At 35.8% G+C, this 21,063-nt stretch overlaps 1 protein-coding gene across 16 annotated transcripts in view; it reads left to right on the top strand.

The window, feature by feature from the left end:
* The window catches only part of BRSK2 (BR serine/threonine kinase 2), a 466,168-nt gene that overhangs the window by 300,766 nt on the left and 144,339 nt on the right, over positions 1-21,063 (top strand). For all 16 annotated transcript variants that reach the window (XM_087950842.1, XM_087950844.1, XM_087950851.1 and 13 more), the window contains one exon: positions 17,898-18,038. In XM_087950842.1, the coding sequence (XP_087806968.1) occupies positions 17,898-18,038 (141 nt within the window). The remainder of the gene's footprint in view (positions 1-17,897; positions 18,039-21,063) is intronic.

The following is a 21,063-nucleotide window of genomic DNA, read 5'->3' on the forward strand; positions in this document are numbered from 1 at the left end:
GTACTAAGTATCCCCCTGCAAGAATGAATAAACAAATGTTGTGCATGATTGTTCCAAAGTAAACTTATAGTGGTGATCAGTCAAGCATACACATTTCTGCATGAACAAAATTATGATATGACACAGGATACTCTTCTTCTGTGGAAGGAACTTTTTGTCTTGGCACCTAGGCTAATTTCATATATAGATGCTTCCCACGTGTTTTAATTATTTCAGTCAATGGAAAAGTTTGCAGTGATTCATGAGACTTAAGCTTGTATCACTGTAGTCTCACTTGAATTACACTGATGGAAATATAGGATGTTGTCCCATGTATGCTACTTAATGAAAGACCAGCCCATTTCCCTCAGTTCTTCAATTGCCATAGTGGTGGTATCTCAACATTTCTCTTTAGCAGGATTTTTCTGCTCTCTCTCTCTTTTATTATTATATCTTCTTTTTCTTCCGATTTTATTTCTCCCTCTCAACTATTTGTTTGTATTTCTCCTTTTGCTTTTGCCTGTGGGTATTTTCTGGCTTCACGCCTTGTGTGAAATGTAGCAATAAGCTTCCTCTTAAAAATGAAACCACTGGATTATATGGTGTGCTGGAAGAGGAACAGGTTGCATAATTCTGTCTTCAAGATCAATCTTCACTTAACAACCAAAGCTTAGTTATATTTTAAATACATTGTTTGAATAAATGCTCAAAACTACAGGTACCATCAAGCCTGCCATTCTGCTGCAATGGCCATACACTTTTAGAAAGAGATGGACAGATTCTTTCAGAGAAGATTTCAGCAGCTATTTTGTCAAGATGTTATCTTGATATCAGAATCTTAGCTTGGGCTTGATTTCTGCATATCACATCTCGTTGACTTCTAAATGGACAGAGTAAACTGAAAAACCAATGAAATATTATTCTGGGTCTTAGTAGGCTCAAAGGGAGGGAGGGAGACAAAACACAGATCGGGTCATTCTCATTCAATTTTGGAACATTATAGCTTGCAATTCCACTTCTCATGGAAACAATTCAGGATATCTCCCAGCCTATATTGCATCACCAGCAGCCCATCCCAGTATCTGTAACCCAGTCCTGAACTGTTGATATAAATGCTTATTCTGTCTCTGGTTCAGCTCTCTTCCCTATCTGGAATGCAAAGTCAAAACCAGTGTTTTTCAGCCTTAGCAAATTTAAGATATGTGGACTTCAACTCCCAGAATTTTCCAATCAACTTACATTGAGTTCCTGTAAGGCCATAAAACAACTGTACCTTTACATTCCTTTCAGAGTATTTCGCTTTCTTGAATCTGACAATTAAAATATTTCTAGTATAATTAACTTGCATTAATGATCCCAGTCCCTGCCAAAAAAAATTATCTTTGGTCTTATCTCCATTATTAAGTAATATTTTTGATTCTGCTGCTTTTCATTTACCTACCTAAAAAATAAGAGTTTTGAGTATTACTATCTCAGCATACAAAATTTGCTAATTGCTAACTGTGAGAATAAGAATATTTTCTTCATACCTAACTTGTACAAAGCCTAAGAAAAGCAGAGTCTTTTTGTTTTGGCAGAAAAAAAAGCCTATTCCCAATGTCTAGCTAAAGGGATAATATATCTTGTTTTACAAGTTGGTCAAGCACTTTTCATGTCTTTGGAGCTCTTCTGCCAGGCCATTGGTGGTGTCCACTGCATTCATCAGAGAGTATTTGCTCCCAAATCCATGTAAAGCTGCAACCTTTTAGCAATTATTATTGTTTGATGTTAGAGTGCAGAAACATGCTTTATATGATAGAGCAATCTTGTCTTCAACCATCTCTTAAAATCAGTTCTCCACTTCTCATATGGTTTGTTACTCTCCAATCAGCGTGAAGCAACCAAAACCACAAAGAAATAAAAAGTGCATCTGTAATTAAGATTGAGTGCTAATCTGTGTACTTATACAAGCCTTCCTTCCTCATTTCTTATGAGCTGACATGTTTGGTTTCTATTTACTGCCATGTCAGATCTCAGAATTGAGGAGAATGGATGAAAGATCTGAACGGAATTGAATGGAATATACCGGGGTTATTTCCATCAAAAGTCAATCAGCTTTAAAAGATTTCAGTAGAGGTGTACCGCAGGTGCAGTATTCAGTGTGAACACATGGAAAATCACCTGAAGACACAACAGCAAATCATTTATCAGCTGTGGGATTGATCTGGGAATCACCGTATTAGGAAATAAAACCAAGAGTCTGCCTCAAAACCTAAAGAAACACTTCTACTAAATGTAAATTGTGGTTCAAGCCCTCTCAACAATAGAACAACAGCAACAAAAAACGTTCCGTAAACTAACATTCACAAATGCATTTGGACTGCTAGAAGCTCCAGATAATTGGCAAGTAACACAAAGCAAATGGGCTTCTCTGAAAGGAATGACTAATAAACAGTGGCTTGGAACATCCAGTAACAGACATCACTCCGGCCAGCTTTTAATCATACATGACTATGTATTAGAAATAATTGACAAAGTAGCATTCAAAACATTTTTCATTCAACAGTAGCTTGAAAATTTAAAGATTTCAACAAAAGAAAAACTGCAAACAAAAAGAAAAATTCCCAAACCTGAGTATAACTCAAATGGTTGCTTCAGATAAACAGCAGTTGATTAAATGCAAGCAAATATGCATTTATTTTTTCTGTTGGAACAAAGCAGTCTCTCACCCGCCCCAGTTTTTGAAATGAAGAGGTCTTGGCTCAGAACCAAATTGGGATTTAAAAATTCATGCCTGCCATAAGAATTTATATAGGTGCTGAATTATTTACATGCTGTACCAATAATGAGCTTAATATCTAATAGAGATGATTTAATAAATATAAAATGGCATTGGAAAAACATAATCAAATAACTGTAATATGTCAGTATGTTCTGGACTCTTTTTGATTAAGGATTTTGTAGAAAATAACTAAGCGTAATTTTTTTTCATAACAGATAAATAACAGACAATCAGAGTTGGAAGAGACCTTGTAGGTCATCTAGTCCAACCCCCCCGCCCAAGCGGGAGACCCTACACCATTTCTGACAGATGGCAGTCCAATCTCTTCTTGAAGGTCTCAAGTGATGGCACTCCCACAGTTTCCGAGGGCAAGCTGTTCCATTGGTTGATTGTTCTCACTGTCAGAAAGTTTCTCTTTATTTCCAGGTTAAATCTCTCCTTGTTCAGTTTCCATCCATTATTCCTTGTCTGGCCTACAGGCGCTTTAGAAAATAGCTTGACCCCTTCCTCTCTTTGGGCAGCCTCTCAAATATTGAAATACCTCTATCATGTCTCCCCTGGTCCTTCTCTTTACTAGCCAAGCCAAGCCCATTGTATGTTTTAGCCTCCAGTCCCCTAATCATCCTGGTTGCTCTTCTTTGTACTTTTTCTAGAGTCTCAACATCTTTTTTATAATGTGGTGAACAAAACTGGATGCAGTACTCTAGGTGTGGTCTTACTAAGGGTTTATAGAGTGGTATTAGAACTTCCCTTGATCTTGATTGTATCCCTCTGTTAATACAACTTAGGATTGCATTAGCTTTTTTGGCTGCTGCTGCACACTGCTGGCTCATATTTAGCTGGTTGTCCACTAAAACTCCAAGATCCCTCTCTCATATAAAAGTTGTAGAAAAACCTATATTTTCTTATACATCTCTTTCCTCTGTCATGGTTTTTTCTGAACTAGAAACAGATTAAGAGTCTTTTTTTAAAAAACAAATTTTATTAATTTTTAAAAACAATACACAAACAAACAAAACGTAGAATATAATAACATAAGACATCTTTTCTGAAAAACAAATAAAACATCTTATTTAAAGACAGGATAATTCCAAATTATCACATTTCCATACAAGCACAATTTAATATGTATATTTATCTTATCTGTTCAACTTCATATCTTTTCCCAACTTCTCTTTATTTTTCCCTTTCCTTCTATTCAATTATATTTCTTTTGCCTTGGATTGTATATATTAATTGTATCCATCTGTCTTATTTACAATTTCGTGATTCTCTTCCAACATTCTTCTAGCGTTTTATTAATTCAAACATAGACAAACAAAACACAAAACATAAATACATAAAACTTCTTTTTGGAAAGCGGCTTACCCCGGGTTACATCTTTTTGTACAGACATAAATCAAATTCATGCTCACTTAATATACTATTTCATATCTTATTAAACATTCTATATTTTCTATATATTTTCTCTCTTCTATTCACTCTCTTAATTCTATTTTATTTATTTCATCTCAGTTTAGATAATTATACTTGCATCTTTTGTCCGTTCTCTTTCAATTATCTATTTATCTGTTCTTTCTAATACAATATTTCTCCTGTAATCACTGGTTGAAGTATGACAACTTTTTATCTTTCCCCTAAATTTAACACTTAAAATAATACATACTTTCCATACTGATTCTGCTTAGTACATTCTAAGTACTACATTTTAGAATAATAAAACAAAAAAAGAGAATTAAGTTTATAATATAGTAAAAACAATATTCCATAGGAAGTTAAACTCTATTGTTAAATCTTAAACATTTTTATACATTCCCTTTAATGCATTATTAACTCATATAATATTTCAGTTTTCTAACTCGATTTCAAATACTAATATCTACAATACAGTCTTATGTACTTTTGCAGAATCATTTTTTTAAAATTATATTTTACCCTTTTCTGAGAAAAAACTGTTTTGTTACATCTTGTTTTAAACCTTTATGACTTCTCTTTCCTTTTTCCCTTCCTTTCTTATCAATTCTAGCCTTTTTGCCCCCCCACCATCTCTCAAACTCCACTCTCTTAATCTTCCCTCTCTGTTGTATTTCTCTTTTCTGTTGCTTTCTGACATTGTATCAATTTTTCATCTTATTTTTCCCTTTCTTGGTTGCTTTTTTAAGTTCTGAGTTCTCCATTTTCTTTCCCCCCTTTCTCTTTTCTTCCTCAACTAAGATTTTTTGTCCATTAAAGATGGCTTCTTCTTCATCATCCCAGCTTTCTTGTTGTTGTATTTCTTGGTAGGTAGAAATCGCCATTTTTAAAAAGTGAAAAATAGATCCAGAAGAGCCCTTTGTTAAGCCTGAATTCCCCAACGAATGTTAAGGAAAACAAACTAAACAGAATGTGTAGCGTAGTCAGATAGGCAGACAGGTAAATGTGTGAGATAAGTTTGTATTTTAGTTAACACGCAGTAAAAAACAGATACGCTTGTGCTATCAAAAATATAGTTTATTCCATTAGGAATTATAGCATAGTCAAAATAAACGGTCCATTAGTCATGTATCATTTCAGTCAGTCCAGTCGAGGATACTCAATTTACAAAGTCCGTGTTGAATAGCCAATGTCAGTTCACTTACAATAAATCAGTCCGTATTATCTCTTCTCTCCGTTGAGAAATCAACACTCCTTTTTCTCCTCCGTTCCAGTAAGGAAAAACGCAGTCATCAATCCATCCAGTAATTAGGGATCATTAAGCCAGAGAGAGAGAGCTGCAATTGACTTGCTTCTTTTATGGTGCTTTTACAACCACACCCTTAATTACATTCTTTTAGTTAAAGTTACACACACTTTAACCAACAAACCATGATAACTTATTTATTATTTTTACCCAAACCAGTTAGGGTAAACAATGTTATCCCTAATACCCTTGTCTTCTTGTTCCTCTTCTTTTAGCTTTTGAAATTCCATTTGCAATTCTTCAACAGATAATGCCTTTTTTTTTTAAAGAACAACCCAAATGTTTTTAATCTTTCAAGAAATAGTTCCCAAAAATCCCAAAGTCACAAAGCAATCCAAATCAGAACAAACTGTTTCATTTAGCACCTTCTTCTTTTTATATTTTCTCTTCCTGGGGTAGAATTCAATAACAGTTCCAAAGTAATTTTTTAGAAGTCTTATTGCCATTTATTTCTGGTCTTATAAACTCCAAGCAGTCTCCTTCAGTACAATCTTAAAATAAGTTCTTTACCTCTTCCTTCCCACTTATAGCAAAAAAAAAATATTAGTTTTTAATTCCAATGTTCAAAAATCTTTTATCCCCTTGGCTTTAAATTTCAAGTTTAGTTACCTTCTGTGCCCAAGCAGGTTTTTCATATTTCCATCTGCTATTTCCGTGGGGAGGGAGAGTGAGAGAAAATAACTTTCCCTCTCAATTTTCTTCCGCCGCTTTTACAGTGTTTAAAGGTTCCTTGTTGTCCCGGTTCAGCCAAAAACTTTCACTTTCTCCGACTTCCTCCTGCACAATCTTACCTGGCTGCAAGCTTCTTTGTGGCAGCCATTGCTGACCGCCGCTCCACCGCCTTGGGAAAAAGGAGTTTAGCCAGCTGAGGAGGGGGTTTGCGATACCCCCAAGCCCCTACTCAGATCTCCTCTATCTTCGGTTGCCTCTACGGGGCAACCGTATCCTCCAGATCCAGCTGGATCAGAGGCACTTCGGCGGCGAGCACAGCAGGAACTGCGCACGATCGTGGATTCCTGCCGCCGCCGAAGCCTTGCAAACCGGAAGTCAGATTAAGAGTCTTAATGGAGATGAAATATAGGAGGAGACCAGGGGTAGGATTCAAAACTTTTAACAACTGGTTCTGTGGGTGTGGCTTAGGTGGTGAGCGTGGCTTGGTGGTCATGTGACTGGGTTGACATGGCTTGGTGGTCATGTTATTGGCTGGGTGTAGCCAACTCAATATCACTCACATCGAGGCACGTGTCTCCTCGCCTGGCCTCTCATGACTGTGGGGATGCTGCAAAAGTCGTAAGTGTGAAAAATGGTCATAAGTCACTTTTTTCAGTGTCATTGTAACTTGGAATGGTCACTCCACACAAGCAAAGTACCAGCAAAGGAGGGGAAAAAACTCCAGAGACGTTCCTGAGACAGAAGTCTAGTCCTGCCAAGAATGTAATAAGAGTTAACAGAGAGGCAGTTTCTGTAAGCAACACCAGAATGTTTCCTTCCTGCCTTCCTTACAGGATTAGGCCAGTAATTTCTTCTAACAACCGGTTCTCCGAACTGCTTAGAATGTTTTTTTTTTTAAAGTTTTATTGATTTTAACAACAAACCAAAAAACACATAAAACATAAAACATAACATAAAAACATCATCATCCTTCATAAATTTACAGACAGTGTATCGGTTGGTTCACCACTCCTTTTTGTGCATTCATTTCATAGTCATTATAATAATTATATTACATAATAACTCATATTATCAATCAACAATTATATATCCTAATATCATTATTAAACAATCATTTGACTATAATTTAACTAATTCATACTTAAGCGAGATAACTATAGTTTAGTTAATTTTTTTCCCAACAAATCATAAAATCATACCAAATCTATCTTAATAAAGTATTATAAAAGTATTATCAACCCCCCCAAAAAATGTATATTCATTATTTCCTAGATCTCTAAATATTTTATTATTATATTGTATTATCCAACCATTGATAAAAAAGATCCCAAACTTCATAAAATTGTTTATCTTCTTGTTCTCTAATTTCAAATGTCAATCTACTCATTTCTGCACATTCCAATATTTTCTTAATAACTTCTTCTTCTGAAGGTATTTTCTCATTCTTCCAATTTTTAGCAAATACAATCCTAGCCGCTGTTAATACATTTACAATCAAATACTTCAGGTTCTTACTATATGTATCAGGTAAGATTCCCAATAAAAAAATCTCTGGTTTCAAATCTATATGTTTCTTTGTCATTTTTTCCAACCATATGCGAATTCTAGTCCAATATTTTCTAGCATCCTCACAAGTCCACCACATATGGTAATATGAGCCAGGTATCTGTTGACATTTCCAGCACTTTTCAGATTTATTCTTGAACATTCTTGCTATTCTTGTCGGGGGAAAATGCCACCTGTAAAACATCTTATACAAATTTTCTTTATATGCTGTTGACATTGTCATTTTATAATTTTGAGACCACAATTTTTGCCATTTCTCTAAATCAATCCCATATCCAAAATTCTTCCCCCAAGCAATCATTGTTTCTTTAACCTGCTCTTCCTCTAATTTAATTTCCAACAAATAATTATATAATTTTTTAATCACTTTTTCATCAGTACCTGTCAAAATCCTATCTAAATCAGTCAATTTATCATAGAATCCTTCCATTTTAGAATCTTTAAGATACCTTGAATGTATTTGCGCATATGAAAACCAATTCATCTTTATACCTTGTTCTTCTAAATTTTGCATCGTTTTAAGTTCACCCTTTTCATCTAATAATTCCCCATATCTAACTGTTTGTTCCTTCTTATAGGTTATAGGATAAGAAAAAGCTTCAATAGTTGATAACCAAACTGGGATTTTCAAATAACATTGTTTCTTAGTTTTCTCCCAATTCAACCATAACGATTCCCGTATATAATGCCTTCTAAAGTAACCCTGTGATTTAGTTCCTTATACCATAAAAAGCATGCCAACCCAATAATAAATCATGTCCTTCTAATGCCAACAATCTGGTCTTTCTTAACGTTATCCATTCTTTAGCCCACATTAAGTTTGCAGCTTGATAATACAACTCCCAATTAGGGAGGCCAAATCCTCCTCTAATTCTAGCATCCTGTAAAAGTTTTAATTTTATTCTCGCTTTCTTACCTTGCCATATATACTTCAACACAATTTTATTCAGTTCTTCAAAGTAATCCTTACCTAACCTAATTGGTATTGTTTGGAACAAATACAAAATTCTAGGTAAAATATTCATCTTAATTGTTGAAATTCTGCCTATCGATGACAATTGTAAGTTTTCCCATTTTTTCAAATCAGATGCTATCTGCTGTTTAAGTTTAATATAGTTATTATCTTTCAGTGTAGAACATCTTGACGTCAAATATATCCCCAAATATTTAACTTTGTTCGTAACTTGAATTTTCAATAAGTCTGCCAGCTCTTCTCTTTGTCTTAACAACATGTTCTTTGTCAAAATCTTTGTTTTGTCTTTATTTATTTTCAAGCCAGCCATCTCACCATATATCTCTATCTTTTCCAATAGTTTTAAAGCTGTCTCTAGAGGGTCTTCCAAGATAAAAACCAAGTCATCGGCAAAGGCTTGCAATTTAAATTCCTCCTTTTTAACTTTCATTCCTTTTATGTTTGTATCCTCCCTAATATTTCTATTTAGCACTTCCAAAGTCAATATAAATAACAAAGGAGATAATGGGCATCCTTGTCTTGTACCTTTTTAATATTAATAGAGTCTGTAAATTCTCCATCTATCATTACTTTTGCCGTTTGCTTATAATATATGGCTTCTATTGCTTGGATAAATTTTCTAGCAAAGCCCATCTGTTCCAATAATAATAACATAAATCTCCAATTCACGTTATCAAATGCCTTTTGCGCATCTAAAAATATCAAAGCCATTTGTTTTTCAGGATGCGACTCATAATATTCCAATGTGTCCAGGATTACCCTCATATTGTCTTTAATTTGTCTCTTTGGTAAAAATCCATTCTGATCAGAGTGAATAAAGTTGTTTAAGTATTTTTTAAGCCTCTCTGCCAAGATTGAAGCAAAGATTTTATAATCTGCATTCAATAAGGAAATAGGTCTATAGTTCTTAATTTGTAATGGGTCGACCCCTTCTTTTGGGATAAGTGTAATATAAGCTTCTGACCATGTTTTAGGTATTTTCTTGTTTATCATAACTTCATTCATAACTTCTAACAGTGAAGTGCTCAACGAATCTTGTAATGTTTTATAAAATTCTGCCGGGAGACCATCTGGTCCTGGTGCTTTTCCATTGTTCTGTCTGTTAAGTGCTTCAGTTAGTTCCATCATTGTTATAGCACTTTCTAACATTTTCCCAGTTTCATCAGATATCTTAGGTAGGTTAGCATTTTGTAAATACTGTTTAATTTTTCCTTCATCAAAATCCTCCTGTTTATATAGTTGTCCATAGAAATCTTGAATAATTGCCTTTTTCTCTTTATTACCATAACAAATTTGACCTTGATCGTCTATTAACTGTAATATTTTCCTTGATTCTTTCTCTTTTCTCAATTTATATGCTAGCCATCTACCTGGCCTATTTGCATCTTCAAAATAGTTCTGTTTAGCACTTCTTTTTGTGCCAGTTCTTCTTTCTCTACTTGATCCATTTTATGTTTGATTATATCCATTTTAAGTTTAACATCTTTTTTCTGTGGCGTTTTCTGTAATTCTTTTTCAAGTTTTTTATGGTCATCTTCTAGAGCTTTAATCATTTGCCTCTTCTTAATGTTCTTTTTCTTTATATAGTCTATTATTAATCCTCTTGCATATGCCTTCATTGTATCCCAAACATTCTGTATTGAAGTATCTTCCTTTTTATTTTCTTTAAAGAAGAAAGCCAATTCTTTTTCCATCCATTGAGTAAAGTTTTTTTCTTTTAAAATAGCATTGTTTAATGTCCATCTAGATCTTCTTTTTTGTCCTTTCCATTTAACTGTCATTGGATTGTGGTCTGCCCATGTACTTGTTTCAATATTTGTTTCTTGAATATTAGATAATAATTCTGTTGATGTCCAAATCATATCTATTCTGGACCATGATAAATGTCTATTGGAATAAAAAGTATATTGTTGAATTTTAGCATTTCTTTCTCTCCATATATCTTTTAAGTTTAATTCATCTGTCATTTTAAAAAAGGACTTAGGGAGAGTCTTCCTATTTTGTCGTGTTGCTTTTGCTGTATAGTCCAGTTTATTGTCTACAATTCCATTGAAATCTCCCATCATAAGTATATTAACATAGTCCAGTCCAATTATTTTCATGTGTAAGTTTTTATAGAATTCTTCTTGTTTATCATTCGGGGCATAAATTGCAACCAAGAGCGTTTTTTGTATTATTATCCACTATTTCAACCATTAATACTCTTCCGTCTTCATCAGTATAAATCAGTTTTGCTGGAATGGTTTCTCTAATATACAAAACCACTCCTCTTTTCTTACAGTGAGTCAGAGAAGTAAATATTTTCCCTAATTTTAATCGTGCCAATAGTTGTTCATGTTGTTTTTTAATGTGAACTTCTTGTAGACAAATTATATCAAATTTTAGCTTCTCTAATTTGCAAAAAGTTTTCCTTCTTTTGGTAGCTGAATTCAGTCCATTTATATTCATGGAAATCAATTTTTTTCCTCCATGGTTATACTTTATACTTAGGTCTAACAGCTCTCGTGGATCTTACTTCACGTTGTTCTTTGGTCTCCACTTGTCCACCTATTGCGCCTTCTTCTTTTCCCGTTCCCATTTGGTCCTCTTCAAGTTCAGTTAAGATGTTCTCTTTTTCTATCTCCATTTCTCTTCTTTCGAAAAATTCCTTGTAGAATGCTTCTGCTTTCTCAATTGAATCAATTCTATATCTCTGTTCTTGCCATGTAAACATTAATCCTTCTGGAATCAGCCATCTATAATTCACCTCTTTTTTCAATAGTATTTTGGTCAAAAATCGATATTCTCTTCTAATCTCTCTCACTTTTCTGGGTACTTGTTTTAAAACCGCAATCTCTTTGTCTTTGTATTTCAACCCCTTCTCTCTTGCCACTTGTAATATTTGAGTTTTAATAGTTTTTTTGGTGAATCTGACATGGACCTCTCTTGGTAGTTGGTTCCTCATCGCATATCTTGTGAAGACTCGATATATCTCATCTACCCCATCCATCATCTTTTCCTCTGTTATTTCCAAGGCTCCAGCCAAGATTTCAATCATTACAGCAGTCAAATTCTGTCCTTTTTCTTCCTCAATATTTTGAAATCTAAGGTAAAATTCTGACCTGTCCATCTCCCACTTCAACATCCCACTTTTTTCTTGTTCAACCATTGTTAATCTGCTATCAATATTTCCAATTATGTCATCTCTTTGCTTATCTTTCTCTTCTATTTTTTGGATTCTCTCATCATGTTTCACCATCATCTGTTGAACATTTTCAAATTTTTCATCAATCTTCCCAATTCTTTGGTCAATACTCTCCATTCTTTGTTCCATAGTTTGTTCAATACTCTCCATTCTTTGTTCCATACTCATTTTTAGGTCTTGTATTCCTTGCATAACCGTCATTAAACCCACTTGTGCTTTATCTTGCTTCGCCATTATTGAAAGTCGTCCTCCAGTTGATGGGGAGACGGGAGCAGAAGTTGAACTGCCCAAAGGTAAAATTTTCTTACTCATTCCATGGCTCAAAGTCTTCCGGCTCCTTTAATCCAGTTAATAAAGTAGCCAATTGTAATCCAATTAGGAAAAAAGAAAACACCAAGTAGGAAAAAAAAACAAACCAATAAAAAGTAAAAAAGTAAAAAGCCCAAAATTAGAAAAGAGAAATTCTTCAGGTTCTTCAAGACCTTAATCCAGCTGTGAAATACTCAATTATAATTCAAAAGTAAAAATTAAAAATAAAGAGAAAAAAAGACAAAATAAAGCCCAACATTATTAAAAGGTAATAAGCAAAAAAAAAAAAAAAAGGAGTTCTTCAGGTTCTTCTCACCTTAATCCAATTAAAAGACCTCAAACAATGGAAAATAGCCATAAAAACAAGTCTAAAGTAGAGATAAAGAGGCAAATATTCCAGTAAAAAATAAAATAAAAACGAAAAGCAAATATTCCGAGGCTTCTCCTTTAAAAAAAAATAATAAAAGAATAAGGTAAAATAAAAAATAAATATACCAATATTACAAAATATTGTGGGGTTAGAGGAGAGGGATAAACCAACTTAATAAAAATAAAAAAGAAAGCACACACTGCCTTTTATTTATTTATCCAAGGCTTTTATTTGGCTTCTCCACAAATTTCAAGGCCAAGCTTTAAATATTCAGTTGATAATAGAAGTCCCAAAGAGCACCTGTATATCTTCCAGCACTCTTCCCTCTATCTTATCACTTCCAGTAGCCTTGAAAAGAATTTCTTTTCCCAGCTCTCAACTTCAAATAAAATCTTTTCAAGCCTCTAGTTGGCAGTGTTGCAAAATTTCTTAAAACCTCTCCCCCTTTTCCTCCCTAAAAAAGCCTAAAAAAAAAAAAGTATATATAAATGTTTATGTATATGTATGTATTATATATATATATATATATATATATATATATATATATATATATATATATATATATATATATTTATATATATATATATATATATATATATATATATAAAAAAGATACTAAAGGGAGCCTCTATTTTATATAATATAAACAGTCAAAAAGAGGGGGGAAAAGCAAGTAAATATAAAAGAAAAAACCAGTCTGATTAACTAGATCGCAATAGAAGTTCAGTGAAGAGAAAAAAAAAGTAAAAATAAAAACCCAAGCCTCATTTTGACATTCTTAAAGAAAAAATCGCCGCTAAGTCAAATTTTGTCAAAAATTTTACAGATTCCTTCTCATTTTAGGGTGTCCTTAAGTCCCAAGTAGAAAAAAAAAAAAGAATCCTCACCAGCCGATACACTTTCTCTTTGTCTCTTCCTTCCGGAGCTGTCCCAACTTCAGCAGCTTAATGGCTGCCTCCCCGCCGATGGTAAAAGGGCTTCTTCTGGATCAACCAGGGACTTGCGATGTCCCTGGGATCTACAGAATGCGCCCCTTACTATCACCGTCTCTACGGGACAGTTTAGGTCCGTGGGGACCGACCAGGAGCGGGGATATCAGCTGCGATCTCAGAGCGATCTCAGAGCCCCGAGATAGCAGCTGTATCGCAGCGACGAGACTCCGCCTTCTCCCGAACTGCTTAGAATGTTAACAACCGGTTCTGGCGAATAGGTGCAAACCTGTAGAATCCCACCCCTGGAGGAAGCTTAGTAACCATTAAATGCAGGCAGATGTCCAAGGCCATGAGCTCTGAAGGGGACAGAATAAAAAAATATTTAAAAAGAAGAATCATGATGTAATCTTAGAGAGAGAACTTTGGTTAGACTTATATAATTGCCAAGAAGATCAGACACTCCTTCCATATATATTCAGGTGAATGTGTGTTTCCTGTTCTTTTTTTTAATCTTTGTCTCTCTTTTTTTTTCTTTTTCACATATTTGTTATTTTTCTCTTTGAATGTATTCCTTATTCTGTATCTAATTTTTTTTAATGAAAACAATTTTCAAATAGAGAACTCTGGAGGGGATAGAAAGGTAGGGATGCAGATCAAGATAGTGATGCACAGAGGGAAGCAGTAGGTAGACTGTGCCAAGGGTGGGCTTCAAAAAATTTACAAAGGGTTTTCTACCCGGTTGCTGGGTGGGCGTGGCCATGGTAGGCATGGCCTAGTCAGCCTCCTGCACTATGGTGCGGGGGTGTTTTTGCCCTCTCCAGGCTCCGGAGGCTCCCTGGAAGCCAGAAACGGGCCCATTTCCAGCCTTTCTGAACTTCTGGGAGGCTCTTTTTTGCCTCCCTGGGCCTCTGTGTGCACTCTGCACTTACCTGCATCCAAAACAGCAGCCATGTGGGGACACCTGGGAGAGGCAGGGTGGAGTGGGTGGAGCCCAGAGGTGGTATTCAGCAGGCTCTGACCAGTTCTGGAGAACCGATAGCGGAAATTTTGAGTAGTTCAGAGAACCGGCAAATTCCATCTCTGACTGGAGATTTTATAGTATCCTTCCCCCGCCACGCCCACCAAGCCACCAACCCATAGAACCGGTAGTAAAAAATTTGAATCTCACCACTGGTGGAGCCAGCCAGGAGTGGGATTTGGGGGTTCTCTGAACTGCACAGAATCTTAGCTAGGGGGTCCCCTGAACCCCTGTGAGCCTCCAGCAGCCCACCCCTGGATTGTGCTCAGGGAAGGGGGCAGGGGTGGGATTCTACCAGTTCGCACCTATTCGCTAGAACTGCTTGTTAACATTCTAAGCAGTTCGGAGAACCGGTTGTTAGAAGAAATTACTGGCCTAATCCTGTAAGGAAGGCAGGAAGGAAACATGCTGGTGTTGCTTACAGAAACTGCCTCTCCATTAACCCTTATTACGTTCTTGGCAGGACTAGACTTCCTGTCTCAGGAATGTCTCTGGAGTTTTTTCCCCTCCTTTGCTGGTACTTTGCTTGTGTGGAGTGACTTATGACCATTTTTCACACTTACGACTGTTGCAGCATCCCCACAGTCATGAGAGGCCAGGAAAGGAGATGCATGCCTCGATGTCAGGTTGAGTTGGTCATGCCCAGCCAATAACATGACCACCAAGCCATGTCCACCCAGCCACATGACCACCAAGCCACACCCACCAACTAAACCACGCCCACAGAACCGGTTGTTAAAAAATTTGAATCCCACCCCTGGAAGGGGTATAAAATATCTAAGGGCAATCTCTACTTCCAGCCCTCTGGCATCATCGTGTGGATAATTCATTTCTGTTGTGTAGCTCTAACCCTTGTTTTTATTATTATGCTATAAGGACATAATAGAATGTTCATAGAATGAACATTCTGGAATGAGAACATTGATACTTTGCTTTAAAGCTGTTTCTTCTTTGTTCTCGTTCCTTTCCTTTTTTAGGGAACATGTCCCAATATTAATGTATTCAGATAGTCCCTACCTATAGCAGTGTTTCAGAGAAGCTGATAAAGCATACTTCCCACTTTTCTCCCTATTATCCATGCATATAAAGCAGACCAATACAAAAGAACTATATCATGTTAAATCTATATGCATAAAGGCCCCCCAGCTAGAAGCTCTTCTGCAGGAGACAGCTGCTGAGGACCCCTGGTCACACATTGATTGAAAGTTGTGTCTCATACTAGAAGAGAGCTTCAATTAATGTTCAGACAGACATTTTGATCTTCCCATCAAAAAAAAAAAAGTGTGTTATTGGTTTGGGGGGACGACATTGACCTTGTGTTTTTGTTCATTCAGTAGAGCACTGTTAACAGGCACAGGAATGTTACATCTTTTCTAGGGACTGCAATTTAAGATTCAACTCACACAATGCAGCCTTGGTGTTTTGTTTTGATTTGTGTCTTTTTGAGGGGGGGGGAGTATAATAATTTCTGTAGCGGAAGAAGAAATAGGTCAGAAAGAAATATCTATGAGATTTGCGTACCTTTTGAATAGTCTTTAAAGGGATAGTAAATCAAAATTAGCTATGCTGGTAATTATTTTGGCAACCCAGGAGGAACCTGCCACACTGGGAACTGCTCCACAACTTGGTTAATCAAATATGTGTACAAATATATTTTCAGCAAAGACTGCAAGGTTCAAAGTAATAAACCTGTAATTAATAGTTCTAGCTTGGAGTGTTTGGTAAGTATGTTGTGTTCCCATTCCAATGAGTTTGACATTTGTGTTCCTACAACAAGAGCACTGAGCAGGAGTTGGGCATTAAAGTAACACTGTTTAATCAAAGCCATCTGGTAGTGGCAATTTTAAACATAATTGCCTCCTTGCAAATACACTGTTTCTGTTAGCATCTCTGGTGCATTACTAATTTTGGGATCAGAGTACTTGGGATGTTGCCTTATTTACATAACCTCCTTTGTGCAGCCTCTCCTCTATCTTGAGCATTGTTTAACTAACAGGTCTGCTATTCTCCTCGTGTTGCTAAACTAGAATGCATGGTTTATTTCCTCTTCTTCTATCACTTGAGAAGGCACAAGCACCTTTTTTCAAAATGTCTTCTTATTTGTTTATGTTTCTGACTTTGATAGGTAAACAATAATACGCAGTCTATTGAGTTATCACTGTCTCCCAGATAACCTTTGGGTTTTTCAGGCCAACCCACTGGTTTGCTGTTGTCAGGAAGAAACAACAAACAATAGGAGGAAGAAAGAGCAATGTGTGTGTGTGTGTGTGTGTGTGTTTGTGTGTGCGTATCAATTTATATATATATATATATATATATATATATATATATATATATATATATATATATATATATATATATATATATATATATATATATATATATATATAAGCTCGATACCCGTGCTTCGCTACGAAACTATTTGGCCAGGCTTAGTTTTTGGGGAGGAAAATAAGGGGGAGGAATTCTGCCTCTGCCTACCACCATCCATCGGTATTCATCTGGCTAGCGTCCTGTCAGTGTGTGAGAAAGTTGAGGGCTGTTTGGAACCTGAAACAGGACTTGCTGTGTGAGCAAGAAGGAGACAGTAAGGAGCCTGGGCACGGCTTAGCTCAACTGTTCTGTACAAAAGCTGCTTGGTGCTGTGAAACTAAAACTGAAACTCCTCTCCTCTGCTTGTGTTTTGCATTTGGAACCAATTTCTTTTCAGGTGGGGAGGGGGAGTAAAACTCCTTAGCATCAGAGCGTGTTAATAATAATATACGAAATACTAATGCTCTGATGGTCATTTTCATGTATATAGAGGTATATATATATTTATTCACTTGATTTATTTATAAAAAAAGGAAAGGTGGGATAAAAATCAAATAAATAAATATCAAGTTCTGCTTTATACTGTAGAGAATATTTAAAAATGGATTATATCCAAGACCTTGTAATCACATTTGATGACATGCCCCTCTGGACAGGAATTCCCACTCAAGATTGCTTAGGAGTTGGCTTCGCAAAGGTTGAGTTTCTTGCTAGGTAGAATGTCATGACTGCTTCAGATAGCAAATGTTGGGCCGAGGACAAACAGAATGTTTGCTCAGTTGGCTGAGTATCTTCTGATGTTACTGTACCTACTGTGAGCCTGGAGAATTTAATGCCTGCTAGTTTGTCAACTGCAAGGCTGGCTTTGTATACTTGGAATCAAGGATGTGCCTTCTCATCCTTTACCTTAAGCAGCAAATATCATGAGATAATTTATTTATTCACGACAGTTATGTTCCTTTAGAAAACACACTGCATTTTTACACTGTCTCATAGCATTGGAAATTAATCAGTAAAAGACATTGAAAACAGAGAAGCAAATTAATTTTATTGTATGATCATATTTTTCTTAAAAAAAATATTTTTCCCCTCTTGTTTCAGATATTTGGTGCTAGAACACGTGTCAGGAGGAGAGCTGTTTGATTATCTGGTAAAGAAAGGAAGATTAACACCAAAAGAAGCCAGAAAGTTCTTCCGACAGATTATTTCCGCGTTAGACTTTTGTCATAGTCATTCAATCTGGTGAGTACAATAATTTAAGGCACATGACTTTCAACAAGGGAGTTGTTTCGACAGAGTTCATCTGAGTAGGGAACCAACCAGTGGTGGGATTCAAAAAAATTTACTACCGGTTCTGTGGGCGTGGCTTGGTGGGCATGGCAGGGGAAGGATACTGTAAAATCTCCAGTCAGAGGTGGCATTTGCCGGTTCTCCGAACTAATCAAAATTTTCACTACCAGTTCTCCAAAACTGGTCAGAACCTGCTGAATGCCACCACTGGAACCAACCTTGAAGGTATGTCTTTCACTAGGATATCATAAGCTGTAACTTCAAATAACTCAGTTCGCTCTTCCCTTTCCCTTTTCTTATGTTCAATTTATCACTAAACATTTTATTCTTTGTTTATTCATAGTTATTCGTGTCAGAAGTATCACGATTAAAATAAGGCATACTATATGACATAAAATTTAAAATATACAAGATTAAAATGTCTACAAATTCAACAGATCTTTCCCAGAAACTAGCAACATTCATTTATTTTTATTTTATTTAGGAGGTTTATATTGCTGCCTATTCACATATGGCGACTCGAGGCGGCTTATAAGAATATAAAAGCATCATATAAAAAACAAAACTAATAAAAGAATCATATAATAAATTAATAATATAATATAATAAATAACCACACACACACACACACATATAGAGCGACAACACATCATAGAGCCATTTAATGGGCTCCATCCCGCTCTATGTTCCCCAGGCCCACTGACAGAACCACGTCTTCAGCGCCTTTAATTGCATTCTGTCACGCTGCCATGAGGTGCTCAAATGCCATGAGGTCCCCTATTTTATTTATTATTTATTTATATTTTATATTTACAGATTGCCTAACTCCCTCAAAGTTTTAAAATATCTCCTCTGTCAGGGTGCCCATCCTATAGAACAGCATTCTTGAAATTTGGATGGCTTTCCTTCAGGCATTGGGTCAGGCTATTAATTGACCCCAGATGTATCGCTGCATGTTTATTTTTCAAATTGTGCATTAGGAGCCACTTGTTTTTTAACACTTGTGTAGTTACAGGTAAGTCAATTCAAACCAAAACTTCTGTTGCTAAGCAGTGCAGTCATTAAGTGAGCCACACCTAATTTTACAACCTTTTGTGCTATGGTCCTTAAGCAAATCTGGCTTCCCTATTGACTTTGCTTGTTGGAAGCCCCTGGGAAAGGTACAAATGGTGTTCACTTAACCTTAGGATGCTGCAGCCATCATAAAAATACCAGGTCATTGCCGAACCCTTTTGATTTTGATCATGTGACTGTTGGAATGTTGGGATGATCATAAGTTCAAGGACTGGTCTTAAGTCGCTTTTTTTCAGCACCTTTATAATTTTGGATGGTTTTTACATGAAAGGTCTTGGTGTATCTAGGACTACCTATGTTATATGCATGGGGAGGGTTTTGCTATGTTTGCAATACAGCTTTTATCTTTGTGTTATGTTGTTTGTAGAACAAGAATCATTGCCCAGAATCATTGTTTTGAAGTAGACAGCCATATCAAGCATGTATATGAACATGAGTCATACAAAACTTTCTCTCAAAAGAAAGCAAAGAAACTCATGTTAAAGAATTAGTGACTTTGTTCATCATTATTGGCTAGATTCCATCTGGATATATGCCTTTATTTCTCTTCCAATATAGTGTTGCTTAATTTATCAGCATGTTATTAATACTCACTTGGATGCTGTTGAATGTGATTCAATCTTTAACTTGCATGCCATTTTTTTTAACTGAAATACTGTAGTTTCCCTTGATGCTTAAACAAGTTTCAGTAAGTTTTCAATTAGACTAAAATGGGGGAAGAAGATTGTCCCAATAGATGGAATGCAAGATTTCTGTGCAACTACTGACCCATAATTGCGCATTTATTCCTCAGTAGTTATTTGTACAGTTTTGATTTGAATAATGGATAAAACAACTTTTTGAATACAAATGGAGTTAGGTCTCTTAGGCTATTAATTATGGAGGTTTCAAAAATGTATTCTGTAGAGCTACTATGTCTTTTAATACGTTTGCAATGATTATTGGAAACCTATTAAGTGGATTTCAACCCTGTTATAATGCATAAGAAAAGCCTACCTTTCCTTTATCAACAGATAGTTACTAAAATGAGTTTTGTCTTGTTTGTTGTTAGAAGTGGTGGTTATTATCAAGGATCATAAAAAGCCCTTAATCTGCAACTGGATTCAGTTCTAACATTGGGTAAAAAATTGAACACCTCTTTACACCTTTCATGACCTTCCTTGCACAGTTGAATTTGCTCAGGACAGTAAATTTTATCTTAGGTAATACACATATGAGCAATGATAGAAAAAAACAACCTCTTGTTCTCTTTGATATTCACTAAGCCTTCATGGTGTACCAACTTCAGTGCATCTTTTTCACTGTCCTTCAGATATTCTTCCAATGCCCTTTTGCAACTGCCTGATGCACTTGCAATATTCCACACCCACCTTTGTTCCTTGATAAATAGGGTCTGTCAACACCACTGCATGGATGAAGGACATGATTCATTGTCGTTATTTTTCTGGTCTTTTATCCAGGGCTTTTAGTTCTGCTTGAGTCCAGTCCACTATTCCAGCTGTGTATTTAATGACTGGAATTGCCCAGGTGTTAATTGCCTTGATGATATTTCTTCAACTATGTTTGGGTTTTAATGTCTTCTTCTCTCTTATGATGTATTCACTTCTAACCTTCTTGACTTCAGTGTGTTTGATGGTGTCAGCTTGAAGGATGCCCAGGTATTTGTAGTGATCATCTTCATCTGGACTCTTGTTATTATTTCCATAGGGCATCTTAATTCCTCCAGTGTCCACTAGTTTTTCCCCCTGTTGATGGTCAGGGTGGCACATTTGTCCTGTCCAGATTTCATTGCAATACCCTGGCTATTAATATGGACACTGTTGAGCAATGATTTTATTTCAGATGGTGGTATTCCATACAGTTTCAGATTGTGTAAAGAAGGTGGGGTATCTCGGCAGATATT

Source organism: Notechis scutatus, chromosome 1 (assembly GCF_049901735.1).
Source record: "Notechis scutatus isolate UNSWTSFEM ecotype Mainland chromosome 1, rNotScu1.2, whole genome shotgun sequence".
NCBI classification, from domain to species: domain Eukaryota; kingdom Metazoa; phylum Chordata; class Lepidosauria; order Squamata; family Elapidae; genus Notechis; species Notechis scutatus.